This window comes from Acanthopagrus latus, chromosome 11 (genome assembly GCF_904848185.1).
Source record: "Acanthopagrus latus isolate v.2019 chromosome 11, fAcaLat1.1, whole genome shotgun sequence".
In the NCBI taxonomy this organism is placed as follows: Eukaryota; Metazoa; Chordata; class Actinopteri; order Spariformes; family Sparidae; genus Acanthopagrus; species Acanthopagrus latus.
This window is the reverse complement of record NC_051049.1, coordinates 21,215,561-21,234,628: the sequence shown is the minus strand read 5'-3', so window position 1 is coordinate 21,234,628 and position 19,068 is coordinate 21,215,561. Positions and strand designations below refer to the sequence as shown.

The 19,068-nt window shown below is 41.5% G+C and overlaps 2 protein-coding genes and 1 long non-coding RNA gene across 4 annotated transcripts in view; 1 reads left to right on the top strand and 2 right to left on the bottom strand.

The window, feature by feature from the left end:
- The window catches only part of rexo1 (REX1, RNA exonuclease 1 homolog), a 17,063-nt gene extending 14,632 nt beyond the window's left edge, over nt 1-2,431 (bottom strand). The window contains exons 1-2 of the mRNA XM_037115782.1: nt 2,225-2,431; nt 770-1,568 (exon numbers count right to left, since the gene is read on the bottom strand). Of these exons, the coding sequence (XP_036971677.1) occupies nt 770-959 (190 nt within the window). The 5' untranslated portion in view covers nt 960-1,568; nt 2,225-2,431. The remainder of the gene's footprint in view (nt 1-769; nt 1,569-2,224) is intronic.
- Nucleotides 1,577-7,190, top strand: LOC119029153. Its single transcript, XR_005077914.1, has 3 exons — nt 1,577-1,935; nt 2,129-2,335; nt 4,259-7,190. It is a non-coding gene; the product is annotated as an uncharacterized LOC119029153 (long non-coding RNA).
- Nucleotides 5,973-19,068, bottom strand: mknk2b (MAPK interacting serine/threonine kinase 2b). Of its 2 annotated transcripts, XM_037115784.1 has the most exons (14): nt 18,852-19,068; nt 18,016-18,237; nt 17,474-17,564; nt 17,152-17,253; nt 16,933-17,030; nt 14,487-14,566; nt 14,270-14,343; nt 13,986-14,090; nt 13,628-13,683; nt 13,322-13,417; nt 9,710-9,904; nt 9,445-9,609; nt 9,312-9,352; nt 6,445-9,196 (listed from the first exon to the last, which is right to left on the bottom strand). In XM_037115784.1, exons 2-14 carry the CDS (start codon nt 18,064-18,066, stop codon nt 8,923-8,925), a joined length of 1,428 nt encoding a protein of 475 aa, XP_036971679.1. In that variant the 5' UTR covers nt 18,067-18,237; nt 18,852-19,068; the 3' UTR covers nt 6,445-8,922. The 2 variants fall into 2 exon arrangements, with proteins under 2 accessions (XP_036971680.1, XP_036971679.1); XM_037115785.1 differs by lacking the exon at nt 18,016-18,237 and having other exon boundaries at nt 5,973-9,196; nt 18,852-19,067.

Here is a 19,068-nt window from a genome sequence, read left to right as displayed (position 1 = left end):
CAAGCTCACATGTTCTGTATTTCGGGGTGAATTATGTTGGCTGGATTCTCTTGGGATCAATGTTTTATTCAGGATTGACTTATTTTTGTCTCCCTGCTTTGTTCCTTCTGGTGTCTTTATAGTTATATATTTAATACTTGTTTTACCTTGTGACTCATTCAATGTTTTCTATGTAGCACGTACAGCACTTTGTGTGTGCTATGAAGTTGTTATATCTAGAGGGCAACATAAGACGCCAGCAGGACAAGTGGAGTATTATTCATCAAAAGAAAAAAGGAAAAACCTCGGACAGTAAGACAGAAGCTATATGACATCCTGTGTCCATCCCTCTGTTATGGTGCAAACACTGCTACCTGCAGATTCAGGACACTGCACTTTCCGACTATTTACCATTCATACTGAAGCACGGGAAACCTTAATTTGTTTTCCAGGCTTTGTTTTGTACATACATCTATTCAGGGTGTACACATCGTTCGTTTTTCCTCTTTCAAATTCCGGTTGGTCTCTTACTTCACTTTAATTTCCAGGCATGGGCTGAATACGTTGTCTTGTACTTCTTTGCTGAGCATAGGTGTGAGGGATGGGACTGGTAAGATGCTAAAATGATGGTTATTTAGCTAACAGAAACAGAAATTCACATTACATCGTTGTTACTTTCGTTAACCCGCTCAGACGCATTCTCAGCCCTGTGGTCCGCCTTACTAACACAGCCAGCTCAGACGTTAAGGCATTAAACTCACTTGTGGATATAATAAATAATACTAAGCACCTTTCTGTGTGGACTGAAGGTCTCTTTGCTTTTTAACATCTGCCGGTGCTCCGTAGGACGGCCGTCTCTGCTGGCTGTGCCTGAAGTGACAGTACGGTCTGTTGCACCCATTTTTACTGCCTTTGCCCTCGCTGTATTCCGCGTAAAACGGGCAGTCAATCCCTCGGAAGAAGCCGGTGGATCTGAGCATTATCTCCAAATGTTCCTCTCATGCCCGCACGAACACGCTCGTCCGTTTTCCTGCGTGGTTTTTGTCGTACTGGCGAAAGCTTGTAGAAGCGACGGAACAATAACAACGTCCCTAAGGCGCCATGTTGGATTGGTCTGGAGAATGAAATATCGCGTGAACTAACACATGTCGCGCTCTTGACGTCACGGAGGCTAATGATCGATCAACGTTGAAACTTTTCACCCAGCATGCTGCTAACAGGAAGTTAATGAGAATAATAATTGTTGTACACCACAACATGTAAACATAAAATCGCTCTTAATATGAGGTGAGAATATTGAGGGCAGTAATGGAAATATTCCCAGAGACTTGGCATCTCTCTAACGTTACTTTATTCCGTTCATCACCTTGCTGGCTGCAATCCTTATTTAGCCAATTGATGCTAACCAAGCTTAATTAAAAACACCAGTGCGTGCCCCACCAGAGACAGAGAAAGGAGTTCGGCTCCTAATTGTAGAGGTGTGGTTTGACTGAAGACTTGAATTGCAAAACAAGCGACAAGTGTTTCAACAATTTTATTTCACACGTGTCCCCGTAACGGGTTGAGGTGAAGTCCTCGGGGCAAATCACCTGGAAAGGAAATAAATACATGAAATTTGGTGACAATTTGAAAGGAGTAGGCCGCCATTTTGGGGTCTTTCCACATTTTCCCCAGCTGTGAACACTCTTCAACTCGGTGTTTACTTCATACAGAGAGCTAGCTGAAAATAAACACACTTCCCAAAGTGTCCAATAACTTGTGTAGTTTTCCAAACTATTAACTACTATTAAATCACATTTGCATGAGCAGATAATCAGACTAAAGTTAAAGCTTTATTTAGTCTGTGGGCCTACTGCACTAAAAGCGGTTTAGAAATTACATTTGATGCAAATGCTGAGGATAGTCGGCTATATAATGGAAGGCTCAACAGCTGAAACAAAACTAAAGATGCAACAGGTCAGTAAAACCGAAAACGTTTTAGTTTACAGATAGACATTAAAACACATCTAGTTTTAACTTGAAATAAGCAAATCTCTAAATCTGCACAAATATAAAAAGAGAGAAAAGTTAAAAGTGTACATTCCTTTTCCTACATTAACATGAAGACCCATCATATATATGCATATTTGTTTGTTTATTTTTTCCTCAGTGAAAAAATAATCGCCTGTGTCCTGGCAAAAAGTAGAAGGAAAAAAAAAAAATCTACGCTCTACAAACGCTTCCTACGGTCTTCCATGATACCTACCTCCTGCTCCACTCTCAAACGTCACACCGACACGTGCTCAGGCTCTTTGTGCGCTCCAGCTGAACACGTGACCCGCTGCTCACCTCCGAGACGCTCAGGTGTGTCAAGCAGGTATGCCTCATCATTGATGTAACACCTGGCACTCCTCCACCAGCTACATTTTTTTGTTTTGTTTTGTTTACAAGAGTCAGCTCCATAAGCTCATGGAGCTTCAGATGAACGGTTTGGAACGGGACAGCAGACACTTGAGTATATTGTTAAACGTTTCTGTCTTAATGCGGGAGTTATTTTTACACAGAGGGAGTACTGAAGGGCAGATCGGTCTATATGTCAATCAATCAGTTGCTCATTTCATCTGTGTTGAATAGCCTAAAACTAAGAAATGTCTCAAATGGTCGTTCTTGTGATGATATCCTGTGATATACAAGTTGGATTTGATCTTTGGGATTGTTTTAAATGTTTTTATAAACTTGATTTAACTTTTTATTATGATTTTTATCATATCCCTTACGTTTGGGATGGGTTATCCAGTCATATAAACACACGAGCCATATATAAAAAAAGTAAAACACTGTTAGACATGTCAAAAATGAACAAAAGCAAAGGTGTAAATAAGGAAAATAATTTCCATCTGTCCCAAATGTCACATGATTTACTGCCACATTACAGCAGAGTCCTCCTTCATGTTATCAGTCACACCTGTGACTGTGTTTCTACTGTGACAGGTGAAAGTGTCTGCTGCGAGAAAGACTTTTGCTGGCATGTTGCCAAATGTTAAGTTGACGTTTTTAATTAATCTCAGTGTGTGAATACTTTTCTGCTTGTTTTTCTGATGTGACTCCTTCGCTTTAGTACCTGACACTTGTTCTTGTCATTTAGGAACTGAGATGCAGGTAAGGCTATCACTGGAATACATGAAACCTTCTACTGATCATGTCTGCAGACTCAGAAACTCTGGTACTCTATTTGTCTGACTGTTCCTGAAATATATTTTGTCAAGTACAATATGGATGTGTTAGATTATGCAAATAAAAGTAACATTATTGTCCAGGATAATAATACTTTTCCTTTACAATGTGCCGACTTTGCCATTTCGTTATTTGTGAACACTTCCTGTCACTGGGATCATATTGGTATACCTAGGACATGATTATGTAGGATATAATGAAACTTTATTTGTTCAGCACTTCAACAAGTTACAAGCTGTCTTACAAGGAAGAGAAAATATTCCTTTTTTTCCCATCTTCATGTGCACAATGCAGAAGAAAAAAAGAATTGAGTCTCTTCAGATCTCATGACTTCATATCTCATGATCTGTGGCTCACACAAGGTTGGCTTGTTCCCCCCTTTATGTAATGTTTGGGATGGATGGAATAACAAATAAAATGTTCTTATTTATTGATTAAGAATACAGTCTAACGCATCTTTATGAGATTGTTATTCATAACCAGTAGTTGAAGAAGTATTCCAATCCTTTGCTTAAGTAAAAGTACCTTAACCTCACTGTAAAAATACTCCTGCATTAAAAACATTATCTATGTGTTTATAAGCAAGATGTACAAAAGTAAGAGTACTTCTGTTCCTTGTTTATATCTGGTGTTGTTGGATTAATACCACTGCTGCAGTAATTTATATGTTGCATTTTACTGCTGTAGTAAAAAAAAAAAAAAAAAAACAGTATATACTATATTACAAATCAGTCACTGCTCATTGGATCCCATATTTTCTTCTTATTTGATGATTTTTATTTATTTATTTGATTTCTTAACTGGTATTAACTAAATATCAGTGCTGTAAAAAGTGCCCAAAAGTTATACTTGAGTAGAAATAAAGATAAGTAAAAGTAAAAGTGAGAGAACCGATACCAAAAGTGCTTAAATAAAAGTCTCTAGAAAGAACACATAAATACACTTACATGTATGCATACTGTGGGTCGACTGATTACCGGCTTGCAATCCGCAAAGTAACTTGTTTCTACAATTTTCAAACATATGTAATGGAGTAAAAAGTAAGATATATGTGTCTTAAATACAGGTCTTGAGAAGATGTTGGTTACATTCCAACAGTGTTGAAGACCAGGATGAGACTCTTGCAGTGGTGTCATGGCAGTGTGACTCTGCATGCAGCTGTCAGAACTGTCCACTAGAGGGAGACAAACACCTGTAACGTATCCACGCGCGCGCGCGTTCTCTGGAGACTGTACAGAAAACCCTCTGCTGTTGCATCATTTAATTTCCTCCGGCTTGATGACGTTTGTAGGGCTGAAATAGAAATTATGCAACTGGCAGTTTTTTCTCATCATTTGTTTTGTGTTTTAATGCTTTCTGTGTAGAATTATAAGAAAGGAGGAAGATTTGTAATGACAAATTATTAATTTTTATAAATTTTTATAATTTTTTTTTTAATTAATTAATTTCATTGTTTGTAGAGCTGAAATACTTCCATATAAAAACTTCCTGAAATATTTCCAAATATTCGCTGGTTTCAGCGTCACTGATGATTGATTGTTACCTGACTTATTAATTGGATCCATCCAAGCATGTACTTTTGTAAGTTATTTCAGCTTGAGCTCTCAATTGTTGTGATGTGCATTTGTTCACCTTTTGTTTGAGTTTAAATGTCAGTGATGGAATGTATCTACGTAATTTTTCTAAAGTAATGTACATATAATTTTGAGATACTTATGGCTACTTTATCTAAATGTTTCCATTTTCTGCTCCTTTATACTTCCAGAGTACAAATCCAAGGTCCTTATTTGAGTATTTCCATTTTATGCAACTATACACTTCTACCGCAGAGCTTCCTGGAGACATATATTGTACATTCAACTCCACTCCACTACATTTATGTGACAGCTTTTCTTACGAGTTACTTTTGAGATTACAAGTGCTTAGTTTTTCTTTTAACGCAACGTAAAAAGTACAATACTTGCCTCCAACATGTAGTGAAGTGAAAGTAGAGTGAGCCTGCTCAAGTATTTAGATCTCTGCTTAAGATATACTTGAGTACTGTACTCAAGTAGATGTTCATAGTTACATTCCATCACAGACTTTTTGTTTTCATGAACTAAATGATGTATTGATAAAATAAATATAACTAATCATCGCAGGCCTAAGTGACAGGTCAACAAGTGCACACAGTTGTTGCTGATGCCAAACTCTTATGTGTATCTATTTGAGGAAAAGCCACCCCACAGTTCTTCAGACATTATTTCAGAGCTTATTTTAACCACAGGAAGACAAATCCTGATATGTAGCGGTGTCGACATGATCCTCTGGTATTCAGCAAATTCAGCAGAAGTCATTTTGTATTTGTAGGCAGATCATCATGAGGCAGCACAGCAGAACTGCAGCTCTTGCAGCAGGTTGCATCAGTCTGGTGAGACGAGGCCCGTCTGTGCTGTGAGGAGCGCCCCCTCCCATCAACATACAGCGGCTCTTGGCATGACTAACACAAGGTTAAACCACCGTCACATTTGAGTGTATGGAGCTCATATTTACCAACAGCCAAGGCCAGCCATGTGACACAGTCCGTTCAGGTATCAGGGAGTGTTACTGATAAAACTGCTTTACAGCACTGAATCAGATGGAACTGCCTCAGCCTTGGCCAACAGATAAGGCTGTTAATACAAAACTAGAGATACAGGAGGGTGCAGCCAACAGTCGTCACTGCAGACCTTCAGACTGAGAAAAACAAAACAATACAATAACCAGACAGACAATTGTGTAGTTCAAAGCATTTTATTGCATTTTTTTTTTTTTTTTTTTTTTAGAAAAACAATACAAAATTCTGTAGCAACTGTCATAAATGTTGCTGAGTGAACTGCAATCATTCACATGGTACAGTAAAGTGCTTATTTTAAATCAAAATATTTTTTTGTACTTTAAAAAGGATGCATTTATTTCAGATTACATCCGATGAACACAATGGGCTTGGGGAGACTCAGACAGTGTTAAAATCAGGTGTCAATCCTCCAAAGAAAAGATTGAAGACCGTATCAACATAGACAGAAGTAACCCCACACCATGTCCATGGAATAAACTTATAAAACATTTGATCAATGTTGCTGGATTGTAAATGCTTTTGCCTGTGGGCTACATTCAAATTGTGGGGAGGCTGATGATGGGACTGTCCATTTGAATGAATGACTGAGTTTTAACACTCCCTTACTTCAAAATGACAGTATAAAAATTGTGAGGCTTAAGGATATCATTTTGTCTCCCTTCCCCCCCCCCCAATAAAAGGCAGTCCAAAAAGCTACTGCCATTTGACAAGAAGTAGAAATGGTCATGACCACAAAAACTCGTATTATACCGCTCAGGATATTACAGAGTATGGCCAAAGTCTGTGCGTATCTGAGTATCCAACCCTATCAAAAAAGTAGGGACCAACTTGTATGATGCTCAAAAAAAAAAAAAAAAAAAAAAAAAAAGGGGGGGGGGTGGGGGGGGCGGGGGGAGAAAAAGGCAGAATACTGAACGATATTGGTAATTTTGAAAACCCCAAGATTGCCTTGATCATCAGTGTAATGGTTTGAGATTACTGATAGCAAAGTAGTTTCCCAAATGGAGAAGAATCAGCTGCATACACAAATTCAAGTAAGTCTTATTATAAGACATAAACCCCCATAACTATGCATCTGTAGAAAGGTATTTTAGAACTATTACAGTGTCCTATTATCAGCATAATGGGTCCTTTGACACCAAGGGAGCCATTTCCAGAGTACCGTCGCTGCAGTGCTGGCAACAGGACATGGACAATCAGAAGTCCGCACTTCTCACTGCTAGGTGATGGATCATATGTTCAATATCATGACTTGAACCCTCTTTGGTGAAATGGCTACAGTGTTGTGAGACCTCATCACCTGTCCATTACCTGTCAGTTTTAGAATGAGCTTAATGAACTTGAACAACAACAACAAAAAAAAAAAAAAATTATTGCCAACTCTTACATAAAAAAATAAAACTTTTAACACTCGCCTTCACTGGGCATGAACGCTCCAGATCAACTTAACTTTCCATCTCACCTCATCATACACCATACTCTGAACTTTTAAAAACAGAAACATAAAAAAATAATAAAAAAACTTAAAGAAAACATCCGGTGTTTCACCTGAACTGAACAGCACCTGCATGAAAATTGCCATATAAAGTAAATAAAAGCTTATTAACAGCCATAAAAAAGGGGGGGGGGGAGAAAAAAAATCAGTGTGGCACATTGACATGGAGTTCTCAAACATGAAAAATAAGGTAAACTTAATACAGCTACACGTCCGTGGAAGACTTTTTTTTGTTTTTCTTTTTGTGGAATGTTTTTCCTTTTTTTTTTTTTTAAGTGTCTTTTGAGAGTTTTCTACTGCCTCTTTATTTTATAATGTCGCTATTTTGAAAGGGCTGTCTAATCAAAAACAAGACAATGGTGAACCCTTGAAAGAAAAAAAAGAATCCAGATAAATGTATTCAATCAATAAATGACACTTGGGTCTCATTGGCCAAAATGTGCTTTTCAAACCCATGGTTGGGGCTCTAACCTTTACTGCCAAAATATTCAAAATCGTAATGCATAAACTGATTTGCAGAGGAAAAAGAAAAAAAAATAAATAAACAAAACACAAGTTCCAGCTGTGGCGAAGGGACATCTCATGAATTCTTTACAATGAAGTAACCGACCAGAGCCATTTAACATTATTAGCTTGTACCAACATATCAGATAAACTCCGGAGCGAGCCCAGAAGTGTCATTTTGTGGTTGGCCCTGCATCATAACCCAAGTGCAATAGCTTAAATAATACTATTAGACTTGCCTGATGGTCACATATAAAACACTGAAAGGTGTAGCCACTGATAATTCAGCATATATGCTCATATAGTAGACTGTATGAGTCGGTGCAACAGTAAGTAAGAAATGGCTGGCTGGGTACAGACAAACATTCATTGCTTTGGGAGCAGTAAGTGCATGGCCACCAAGCTAGATGAGTGCGAGTTTTATCTCAGACAGAAGAGGCTCAGTGTTGAGGATTTTCTTAAATGGAGGAAGAAAAAAAAAAAAACAATCTCTGAAGTCCCCAGCCACATAATAATGGACCGCACCAGGCACGGACAGCATTGGCTTACAGCCCTTCCAACCCCTTATACTGAATCCCTTCGAGACAGGTACAGCCTTCATCTTGGCATATTGCATAAGCTTGTACGTATCTGCAGATGGGCCATTCATGCATATACATACAGGCAAAGAGAACATTCCAGATAACTTAATTCACAGTGGATCCAGTTGTAACGTGGGAGCAGCACAACAGGTTGTCCTTTGGTGTCTGAGCTTCGTTTTGAAGACAAGTGTTCTGATTTCTTCTAAACTGAGTTTTATGAAACAAAAGAACATAACTTAGAAAATACTTCTCTCTCCCCCATATCATTAACTGGCCCTCCTCCCAAACCCTGACATGCACATGTGTGTGTTTGCTATATGCAGGCCCTGGGCTGATGTGCTTCAGAAGTGCTGCAGAAGGGCAGAAGGCATTTATAGAAAAGGGCTGCGAGGAGCAACACCCATTACAGCGAGGCAATAAAGCCTGAATGGCAGAGGAGCCGAGGCCAGCTAGAGTCAGAGAGAAGGGCCAGGACTGGAGAGGGAGAGTCTCTGGGCAGTCTTAGATCTGGACTTGAATCTTAACGGAAGGTCGGAGGTCAGGGTTGACAAAGTTCAGGCACAGTCTCCCACAATAACGAGAGGGGCCAAGAGTTGACGAAGCTCTGCAGCAGAGACGGGCCCTCCCGTGGGCTGGCTGCCTCTCTGCCTGCGCCTGGCAAGCTTGGAGTTGGAAGGAGGAAAGAGTCTCATTGAAGAGCCAGTAGCGGTAACAACAAATGGGACTTCCTGCTGCTGCTGGTCTTCCATGCCATCCTGTTCAGCCAGCTGTCTATTCACAGCCATGGCCTTGTCAGCAAAGAATGTCAGATCCCTGGCATTGCTGGATCTAATGGACAAGAGACAAATATAGTTGAATTAAAGCCTACTTGTAAACACTTTAGACTAAAGTTTCCAAGGGAATACACTCTTAAATGGCAACTGTAAACTTAACGCTCTCTCACCTTTGATGTAAGATGGAGGTCGGCAGAGTATCGTATGCACCCTGAATAAAATAAAAAGAGAAGTACATCATTTATAAACCTCAACTCATACCCTACATGAAGAATTCAAAGGTTTGCCAATTAGAAGACTTACCCCCTGCACCCAGGGGTGCTGCAGCACCTGGCTGGCACTCAGGCGGTTTTTGGCGTCCCTAACGAGAAGTTTGGATATTAGGTCTTTGGCACTTGAGGAGATGTGAGCCCAGTCTTTCTCTGGAAACTCGTATTTTCCTTCCTGGATACTCTCAAATAAAGTGTTCTAGAAAGAGACAAAAAAAATATTTAGTTCTGCTGACCTTGATAAGAATATACATATTTCAAGTCTCCATAATGTCCAGTGCAGTGTTTCAAATTCTCACCTGGCAGGTGTGGCAGGGTTCCCCCAATTCCCAGCCACAGCCACCACCACAGCGGCCTACGAACGGTGGGTAGCCGCTCAGCATGATGTACAGGATGACTCCAAGGCTCCACAGGTCACAGCGCTTGTCATAAATTGTGGCCTCCTCACTGAAGGCCTCAACCACCTCAGGTGCCATGTACTCTGCTGAGCCACACTGTGACAAAAAGGAAATAAAGAAAGTGTGTCAGCCCCAGGGATGACGAGCAGAAAGCAGCAACTATAGCAGAAAAAGAAACACAAGCCTCTCTTGGCAAAAGCCCCACATTCTTTCACTCAGCTGATACCTCGTGGTTCTAAGTGTTAAGGCTTGGGGCCCTCTTTTGGGATGTGCAGTGGGAGCAGCCTATGTGAAAGTCACATGCTGATCTGTAGTGATGTTTTTTTTAAAATGTGCTTTTCAGTTTTTCTCAATGCCTACAGGCCATGCAAGTAGGAACACCATGTACAATTACATATAGAGAGCAGAGGGAGGGAGGGCAATGTTATAATGAAGTGGGTTAGTGTGGGTAGGCAAGCAGCAGAAGTGAGTCACTGCTTTGACCATCCAGCTGCACACAAGCCAGGCGAAATGGGCTGAGGCCAATGGAAGGCTCAGCTCTGACGATGCCCTGTTATGTAGCTAAGAAGGAAATTAGGCCAAACACGGAGCAGGACAAAGAGGATTGGTTGTCCAGAGCCACAGACTGGGCTGAACCCTCGTCTGTTATGTAACTTGGAAACACAAACACCAAATGCTGTCTTAATACTTTAGGAACAGAAAAGAGGAGCAGGTCGCTAGTTCAGCGGGACACATTCATTGTTGCCTCTTGAACAACTTTGGATTAAAGGTGTTCCATGTCAAAGTTATTGGAGTTTTCTAGGGGTTGTCCTAAATATAGACGACTGGTATAAATTGCTCTTAAAATACCTGTTAATCTGCCCTGTTCCCCAATCAGTTTTTCTTAGTCTAGCATCTCACAGCCAAACACGCCATCATTAAGAGGCCTGCATCCTGGCAAATCATCTGTAGATGAGCATGTTTACATTGAGCAGGCTTCTATTGTGTCCCAGTACCATATCCCAGCTGTCTCTTAACTCCTCCTCCACCCTGCTGCACCCTTATGTAATGAAATTTTCTGCACAGGAATCATCTCAGACAAAGCTGCTTCTGTTGGAGAGAAAACCCCAACCCCCACGTTTCCACCACCAACATAATGTCTGGGGTGACTGCCTCCACAGACAAGCCCTGGGGATTTAGGCCAAATGCAGCCGCCGTAATAATAAAACACAAGGATATTTTTGCCAACAAAGGTGCCCCAACAGTAAAAGGCGATGTGATAGCTGTGCTATCATACAACCATTGGCTAATCTTGTTTCAAAACACACTACCAATCAACCCAGGATAAAAAGATAACCATGGCTGCCTGAAACTGCCAACTCTGTGATAAGAGCCAAAGCCTCAAACTAGAAGTCACATTTGTTCTTCCTGTGCTGCAGCTGCAAACACCTTCTGAACTTGCATCAGTCACATCCTCCTCAAACTTTCCTGTAAGCTGCAGATAGTTGTTAATCAGCTGGTGTTACCACAGGCTTTGTTGGTATTGCAACCTGGGGCTTTCCTGAAACCATGTGACTAGTCAGACCATACTGATATCACTGATGACACACACACCTGCTGTTTGTAAACTACAGGATTACCTGAAGAGGCTTACAGTGATCAGACCTGTTCTGTCATCATACAGCTGCAGCACCTGCATCTGACAAGAATAACAGCAGCACTTCCTTGATTTTGTTTTTAACTGCCCACACTGCTAAAGTGTAGTGTCTTCACTTTGTAGATCCTAACTGCTACACTTGACATTAACATTTGAGCAGTCAGTCAGTCATGCCAAGCAGACAGGCAGCCACATGTGCAGATTTCCTAGTAAACTAAAATTAGCCTTTTCTTAGAAAGGTCCCTCTCCTCTGTGGTCCAGCTAGTTCTAGATTTGTACTAGACAGCATAAAGTCCCATCCACTGTAACCTTAAAACAGTCAAACCCTTAGACTTAGAAGTGTATTAAATGTATTCATTTGAATCACATTCAAGAACATACACAGTGAGTTCAAAACCACATGACATTGTGCAACAGCAACTGTAGGAATGTGGGGGCTGGGTGAGAGTGCCAACAGTGAGATGAAAATCAGATAACATTGTTCCTGTGATCAAGGCAAAGAAAACAAGCAGAGCGCATGAGCAGAAGGGGCATTTGTCCCTCCCAGTTACCCTCCCCCTCCCACTGGTTTAGCCAATCACATCTCAGTTGCTAGGTATAAGGGCAAAGACTAAAAATTCTAGAACAAGCCTTATGCACAGGCTTTGTATAAAGAACATAAAGAAAGCGCAGACCAGCACAAGCAGGGTTGGGGCCAGTGGGCGGAGACTGAGCAGAAAGAGGGTGGATGTTTTTCTCATACCACAGAGGGAGAAAAGGGAAATGAGAGAGTTGGTGTGTTTTGATCTAATGTTACTTATTTCCACCATTGGACATGGCCTTGTAAAAGTCACAAAGTGTTCCCTGCAGACTTATTACACTACAAGGCTATTACATTGGGTCCTCAGGCATCAACTTTTTTTCCACTGAATTCCTTACACTGCATCACATCATGTCTTGTGTTTATGTTGAAAAACAACTTACACAACAAAACTTAAATAGATACAAAAAAGGGGGAGGGAGGCAGGCCATTTTAATTTAAAAAAAAACAAACAACAACAACAACAACAACAACAACAAGCATAAAAAAAAAGAATAGGTTCCCCACTGCAGACACACACGAGCCAATGTAGACTAAACACGAGGGCACCTCGTGGCCCCACAACCATCTCCCCTTCAAATAGTCCAGGGAATGGCTCCAGTGTAGGGGAACCTCCCCACCCACCACTAAATTCCTGCACTATCCTTCACCTGCTTCAGTCCATCTATTTAGCCCCTCAGACAACCAGCAGACAGCATGTGTTGACACAAGACGAAAGCTTGCTAGCGCAACTATACCATTCCTCTTTGAGGTTGCAAGGGTCCACTTTTCTAGCCACTCAGATGATTTCTGTTGTGACGACAGCAGGGGAGTTAAACAATCATAACCCCAAACTGGTGGATATCTACCCATGTGTTGCTGATACCATAGCATGATAAGGAAAGGCAAAAGCTGCCAGTTTGGGACATTCAGGAAACAATCCACGTCATTTCAGAGAAACTGCCCAACACTGAACTACTTTAACCTCAATACACCACATTTATCTCTTCCAATCAGCTCGCTGTCCTGCAGCTAACACCATTGAGGATTGCCCAATAGGCGACCAGCCAGTTGGACTATAAAAGATAGTTATACAGCCTGCTTATCCACAACAAGGACATAAAAACCACTACAGGGAAATGTGACCAAGACGGTATGATAGATTAATCTATTCCTTGCCCTCAATAGCTATACCCATAAATTGATAACATGCATTTTCTGTCACCCTTCCCCTCACAGTGTCCCATTATCATTTCATTTATAAAATGTTCTCAACTGCTTGGCAAACAAGAAAAGTGCAATATGCAGGTGGACTTACAGGGGTGAGGAGCTCAGGGGTGGAGATGGGTGAGCTGTCGCTGTTCAGCTTGATCCCACTGCCCAAGTCAAAGTCACAGATCTTGACCGGGGAAATCTGACAATGATGCAAGAATCAATTATTCAAATGAATCTTCACTTTTTTATCTTCTCACATCACTTGTGGAATATCCACAAAATCTGTGGGGTCAAAAATGTCCACCATCAGTACCACATCATCTTGTAGTGAGTTAAACTATAACAATTATTACTACATTGGTTGCACTCTGGACTAAATTAAGCTTAGCTATGTTTATAGTAAACTCACCTTGTCCGCACGCTCACAGAGAATGTTTTCAGGCTTCAGGTCTCTATGTGCCATTCCTGGGGGAAAAAATTAAAATGAAATCAGTTACATGTTTGTAGTAAGATCTGACCACTGCCTCATGATCAAGGAAAAGTTTAGTTTTTATCATCATATCAGTACAACAAGCCAGCCATTTTGTACAGTTCCAATAAATGTAAAAATATGGTCTTGTGTCTCTTGATCAATGTTTAATGTCAGCTACTGAGATATAGTGTCAAATCTCTGAAATCAGTCTCATGTCATGGTACGTATATACATATGGGTTTGTTACACCTTTTTGGTGATCATGAGTAATTAATAATTGTATGCAGGGTCTTACCCTTGTTATGCAGAAAATCTAGAGCACTGGCGATGTCCTGCACGACAACACTGGCTTCCTGCTCACTGAAGTGGCGTCTCTTGTGAATTTGTGCCAAGATTGACCCTAATACAGGGGAAAATGAGTATATGAGCAACATGCACCACGACATACTTGAGAGAATTCCTTCCCACACAAAGAAACAACTTGCCAACACTAGAGACCATGCACATGCATTACAGGAATGTTTAAAAATAAACAAAGGGATCAGATGCAGGCATCCTGCAGCAGCTATAATCACCAACCTCCTCTAAGCTTTTCAAACACCAGGTAGAACTTGTCTTCCTCTTCGAAGAACTCCACCAGCTCTAGGATGTTACTTTAGACAAGAAAAGCATTATGAGCCAGTTATAAGAGATATTTAGTACACATTTAATGAAAATTGTGTGATTTCAGCACTATTGAGTCAATACAACATGATTCAGCCGAAATCAGAATCAGGGTATGACAAAAGGACATTACCTGTGACCCTGGCACTGATAGAGCATCTCAACCTCACGGAAGACTCTGCTGCGGCTGTGACCTGGTCTTTTCTCGATGATCTGGAACAGAACATTACTGTTCAGTCACATTATCTAAAAATAGCATAAACAAATGAGGCTGACTGTCGTGTTTTTCACAGAGGTTGGATGGAGGACAATTGTGAAAGTGCTCCGATGGTAGAGGAAAAATTCAACCCGTCTGAGACTGAATATCTGGGTGAGGGCCATCCCCTTCCACTGCACCACAAAACCCCACCCGTGGCTGTGTTAATTGTAGCATAGATTATATATTCCATACACCAAGCCCTGTAACTGGTTTCCTCCAGACCTGCATTTTCCCTGCCGTCCTACCTTTATCCCACCCTGTGACACACTTGCCAGGTTTAACCTACTTTCAGTGCAGAATGCAAAAGCAGAGAGAGAATAGAGTGAGAATGAATCAAGTCACAGCAGTTTCTATATTAAGCAGTCATGTGTGACCCATATTTAAGTCTTAAGTGCTCTTAGGAAGCCATGAGCATTCCTTTGAAACATCCCATGAGTTAATCCAAAACTGTTTACGATAACAACAAAAAAATGCTATCTAAATATAACTGCGCTGCCTGGAACTAAACCACCGAGGGGCCACCAGCTGCACGATGCCCTGCCAAGAGAGACAGAAAGACAGACTGCTGACACCAAAGCAAAAGGCCTGAATTTTCCAGCCCTGGTTAGTTATTGTCTGCTTGGGAGGCTGTACGTGTTTCTCTTCCTGGTAGCTGGATTACAGCTGCTATTGAAGCCCAGTGGGGCCAGTGTTGCAGTGTGTGTCTAGGATTAATGCACAGACAAGAGGCCTGTGAGCAGTCCAAAGCCTCTGCACTGTTCCAGTCTGAGTCAGCAGCACAAACAGCCCCCACTCAGTTCACTTTTCGCTGGATCACTACACAAACCACACACTCCGATAATGACATGTGCAGGTAAATGCATAACATAAAAGTTGGTTGGCAGTTATTTGTGATGAACTGATTTATGGGTGTTTATCCCAGTAGCCTGCTGCAAAACAAGTCAACCCCCACTGCAGGTTCAAACATCAACCCAGGGTTGTGAAATAGTTCCTTTAAGGCGAAGGATATGTTGGGAAACCAGAGCACTGCACAGCCCCCTGCTTGTTCTTGCTGCTCTGAGGCTTTTGTTACAATTGCAACACAAGGAGCCTACACAACTCACCCCAGCCTGGAGGGGGAGGGTTGAGACTGGACATCTGGCAGGAGCAGTCTGAGCCCCCTCCGACTCCTAAATGACCTCCAATAAGTGCCGACCCCCGTGCCTCCTCCCCCAGGACCGTGAAATCCCAAGGGATCTACCAAACCATCCCAGTGTAAACAGTACTAAAAGATCATGGTCATATGACTGAATCTGTGCTCCAGTTCCTCTGAAATATTAATGCAGGATATGGATACTTGCTAAACTGGGGAACCACTCTTTAACTGCCACTTTAATTGTAACAGAACAACCGAATGAAACTGCACACAGGATTTAATTAGGCGTTTAAAAAAATAAATAAATAGTGCATCTTCCACGCACATTGTCCCAATGGAATTAGTACACGAGGGACCAGGAATTTAAAGAAAAACAAGCCACAGTTCTACTTTTCTACACTTCAGCAAAGAAAAAAAGGCTTCACAATGTTTTGTTCCTTAAAATGAGAATTGTATATAAAAGCCTAAAAGGGAAGTCCCAAGGGGTCAAGACATGTATTAACAAGTCCACACCTCATATGGAGAGGAAAAGGGGAAAAAACAAAAGTACAACTGTACTGAGCGAGAAGGAGAACAAAGCAGTGTAAACACCCTGGGTCATAACTCTCACCCAGTACACCCCTCCTCTCTGTGGGTTTTTTGTTTTGGCACAGTTACCAGTACACAATGTTCTCACCAAGAGCGTCCTCTGTAGGCAATAGGAGAAAAGAAAAGGGGTGGGTATATCCCTCCCAGCTCTCTGATAGGCTGGCCAAGTCTAAAAACACTGAGGGGAGGGGCCTGCTAACAGTCTCTAGTGTTACACCTCAAAGGGAAAAAAAGGCACAGCAGTAGCACAACACAGATGAGCCCGCAGACATCCGCTAAAGATGTCCCCAAGATCAGAACTTTCCTCAATAAGATTTCTAAAGAATGACCTGTGAAAAAAAGGCAACATGAACACTATGACCCACATCCTGTAGCCTGGCTACCAACATCTTCAATGGTTCATAAAACCAGCTCTATACTCAGCACTAGCCATTTTACCCCTCACAGACAACAGGTAAGTGTTATGTAGCAACCACAACATTCACAGACTCATGAAAAAGAAGCACGACTTGCGGGAAACAAGACGACATGCATTAATCTAATCTTTTCAAATATATTATAGTCATCCATTAAGTGTGTGTGAATGTGTTAGCTTACCTTAACAGCATATTCTTTGTTGGTGATGAGGTTGATGCATGTTTGCACTCTGGCATAAGCACCCTCTCCTAGTACCTCTTCCTGCAGTCTGTAGACATCTGTGGCACAGAGATTGACAAGTTAATAAAATACTCCTTATGAAGGAGCAGAATCTTTTCTAGTCTAATAACAATTCTTTGCAGCAACAAAATAATGATACTGGAAATAAAAAGCTTTTACCCTCAAATCGTCCAGAGAAACTGTCAGTTGCCCGGCAACGCTTTTTCTTTTTGTTTCTCTTCTTGGCATCAGGAATGTCAATAGGCTGGCTGGAAGGCATGTCTGTAGGAACAGGAGTGCCTACATAAGTACCTGCTAGTTGGTAAATAACACAAACAAGCTCAAAGAACGCACTTAAGGTGAAATCAAAGTGTAAAGGGCAATCACAATGTTTTCATTGAGTGTGAATTGTACAGTTCAACCAGATTGTAGAAAGCACTGCATTAACAGAACTCAGATAACAAAGTTACAATTTTCAAGACATTCAAGTTAAAATACTCACCATGTCTTGGGGAGGAATCAAAATTAAATGACGAATCAATGAGATGGGATCCATTTTTGGTGAAGTCGTCAGATTCAAAGGGATTTTGCCCCTGGGGAGTACAATAAAAACGTGTTAATGTATCTTATCAATGAACTATTTAGCTGAGACCATCAACTGTTAATCACAACTGATTAGAACCCTCCCTATCTCTTTTCCTGCAACCATAAACTGAAATGGGCTGGAGGCAGTACATCAGCTGATGGGCCAAAGGTTTTAAATAAATCATTAATGTCTGATTCATAGAAGCCAATAAATTCAATGTATATTGCTGAGTATGAGCGCAAGATCAATGTTGTCTGCAACAGCTCATAGGATGTAAGTCCATTAGCTTAACACACACGTGACATCAGGCCACACAGCATATGCGTCAGCCATACATGTTTATATATAGCAAGGTGAGGTCCTCTCATACTTGATGACACATGTGCTCCGATTAGAGAGAATTCCCAAAAGGCATGATTAGGATTTATACATGTTCCCTCAACAAAACTCAAGCTCACCTTGAACGAGCGGTGGAATCCAGTGACTTCGGTGATCTTGTTTTGAACCATTTTGCTTAGATTTGGGGCGTTTTTTAGTGGGTGTGCGGCGGCGGCAGTGTTTTTTTTGTTCAGGTATATCAATTTGCTTCTTCTCCGAAACAGAAAGACGTTTCAGAGATAGTCGCAAGTGATCACACTGCGCTGGCTGGTGAGCTTGCTGCGGCGCTTTAAACGGGAGCCCTGTGGACAATAACACAAAACACAACCTATGAATGCCAGAATAAAATCTGAGATGCCAACGTGCAATCACCAGAGTTTAAAGGAAAACCCAGCAGAGTTACATCGGACCGTAGCAGATTTGCGCTTTCATTCCTAACGTGTTCATGAGGCAACAACAACAACAATCGCAGTGCAACAACAGCAACCGCTAACTGCAACAACCACGCACGTTTAGCTAGTTAAAGCCATCCACAACGGCCAGAGTAAAGATATAACATATATAGAAACTCAGAACAATTTTGCAGGTTGGGCAAAGATGAGCCGACATGTCAGAGAAGCCATAATGTTTTCAGTTTAGCAGTCAGCGTCCGCTACAATGGCCGCAGGGAGGCTAAACGGTTAGCTAACATTAACACGCTGCTCCCGAGTCATAACGGTCAGCTCGCGAGCACTCGTCTCGCGCACTGATCGACCGTTATGACAGATTTAAATGTAATGTCCAATGTTAGCCACAGTTAGCAAAAACATGCAACATCAACGTAGGGTTGGGCAACTTCGCCTTTTCGAAACAGCCAAACAAAAATGAACAGATAAAGCAACTGACATTAAATCCAAAGCGACGTGTTTTAACTCACCCCGTTGTTGATTTTACAGCTCCAGTGTTAGCGTCGTTGTTTGACCCACTGCTTCGGAAGCCGCAGAGGACGGTCGTGGGGAGGGGTACGCCTGATAGAAAGTGCGTGGAAGGTGGCTAACAAGCAACAGCGTACATGCTTTTATAATCTCCCTGCTGACTCCTCCTTGTCTCCTCCCTCCTCGGGACTGCATCAACACACTGGTTGGATCATGTGT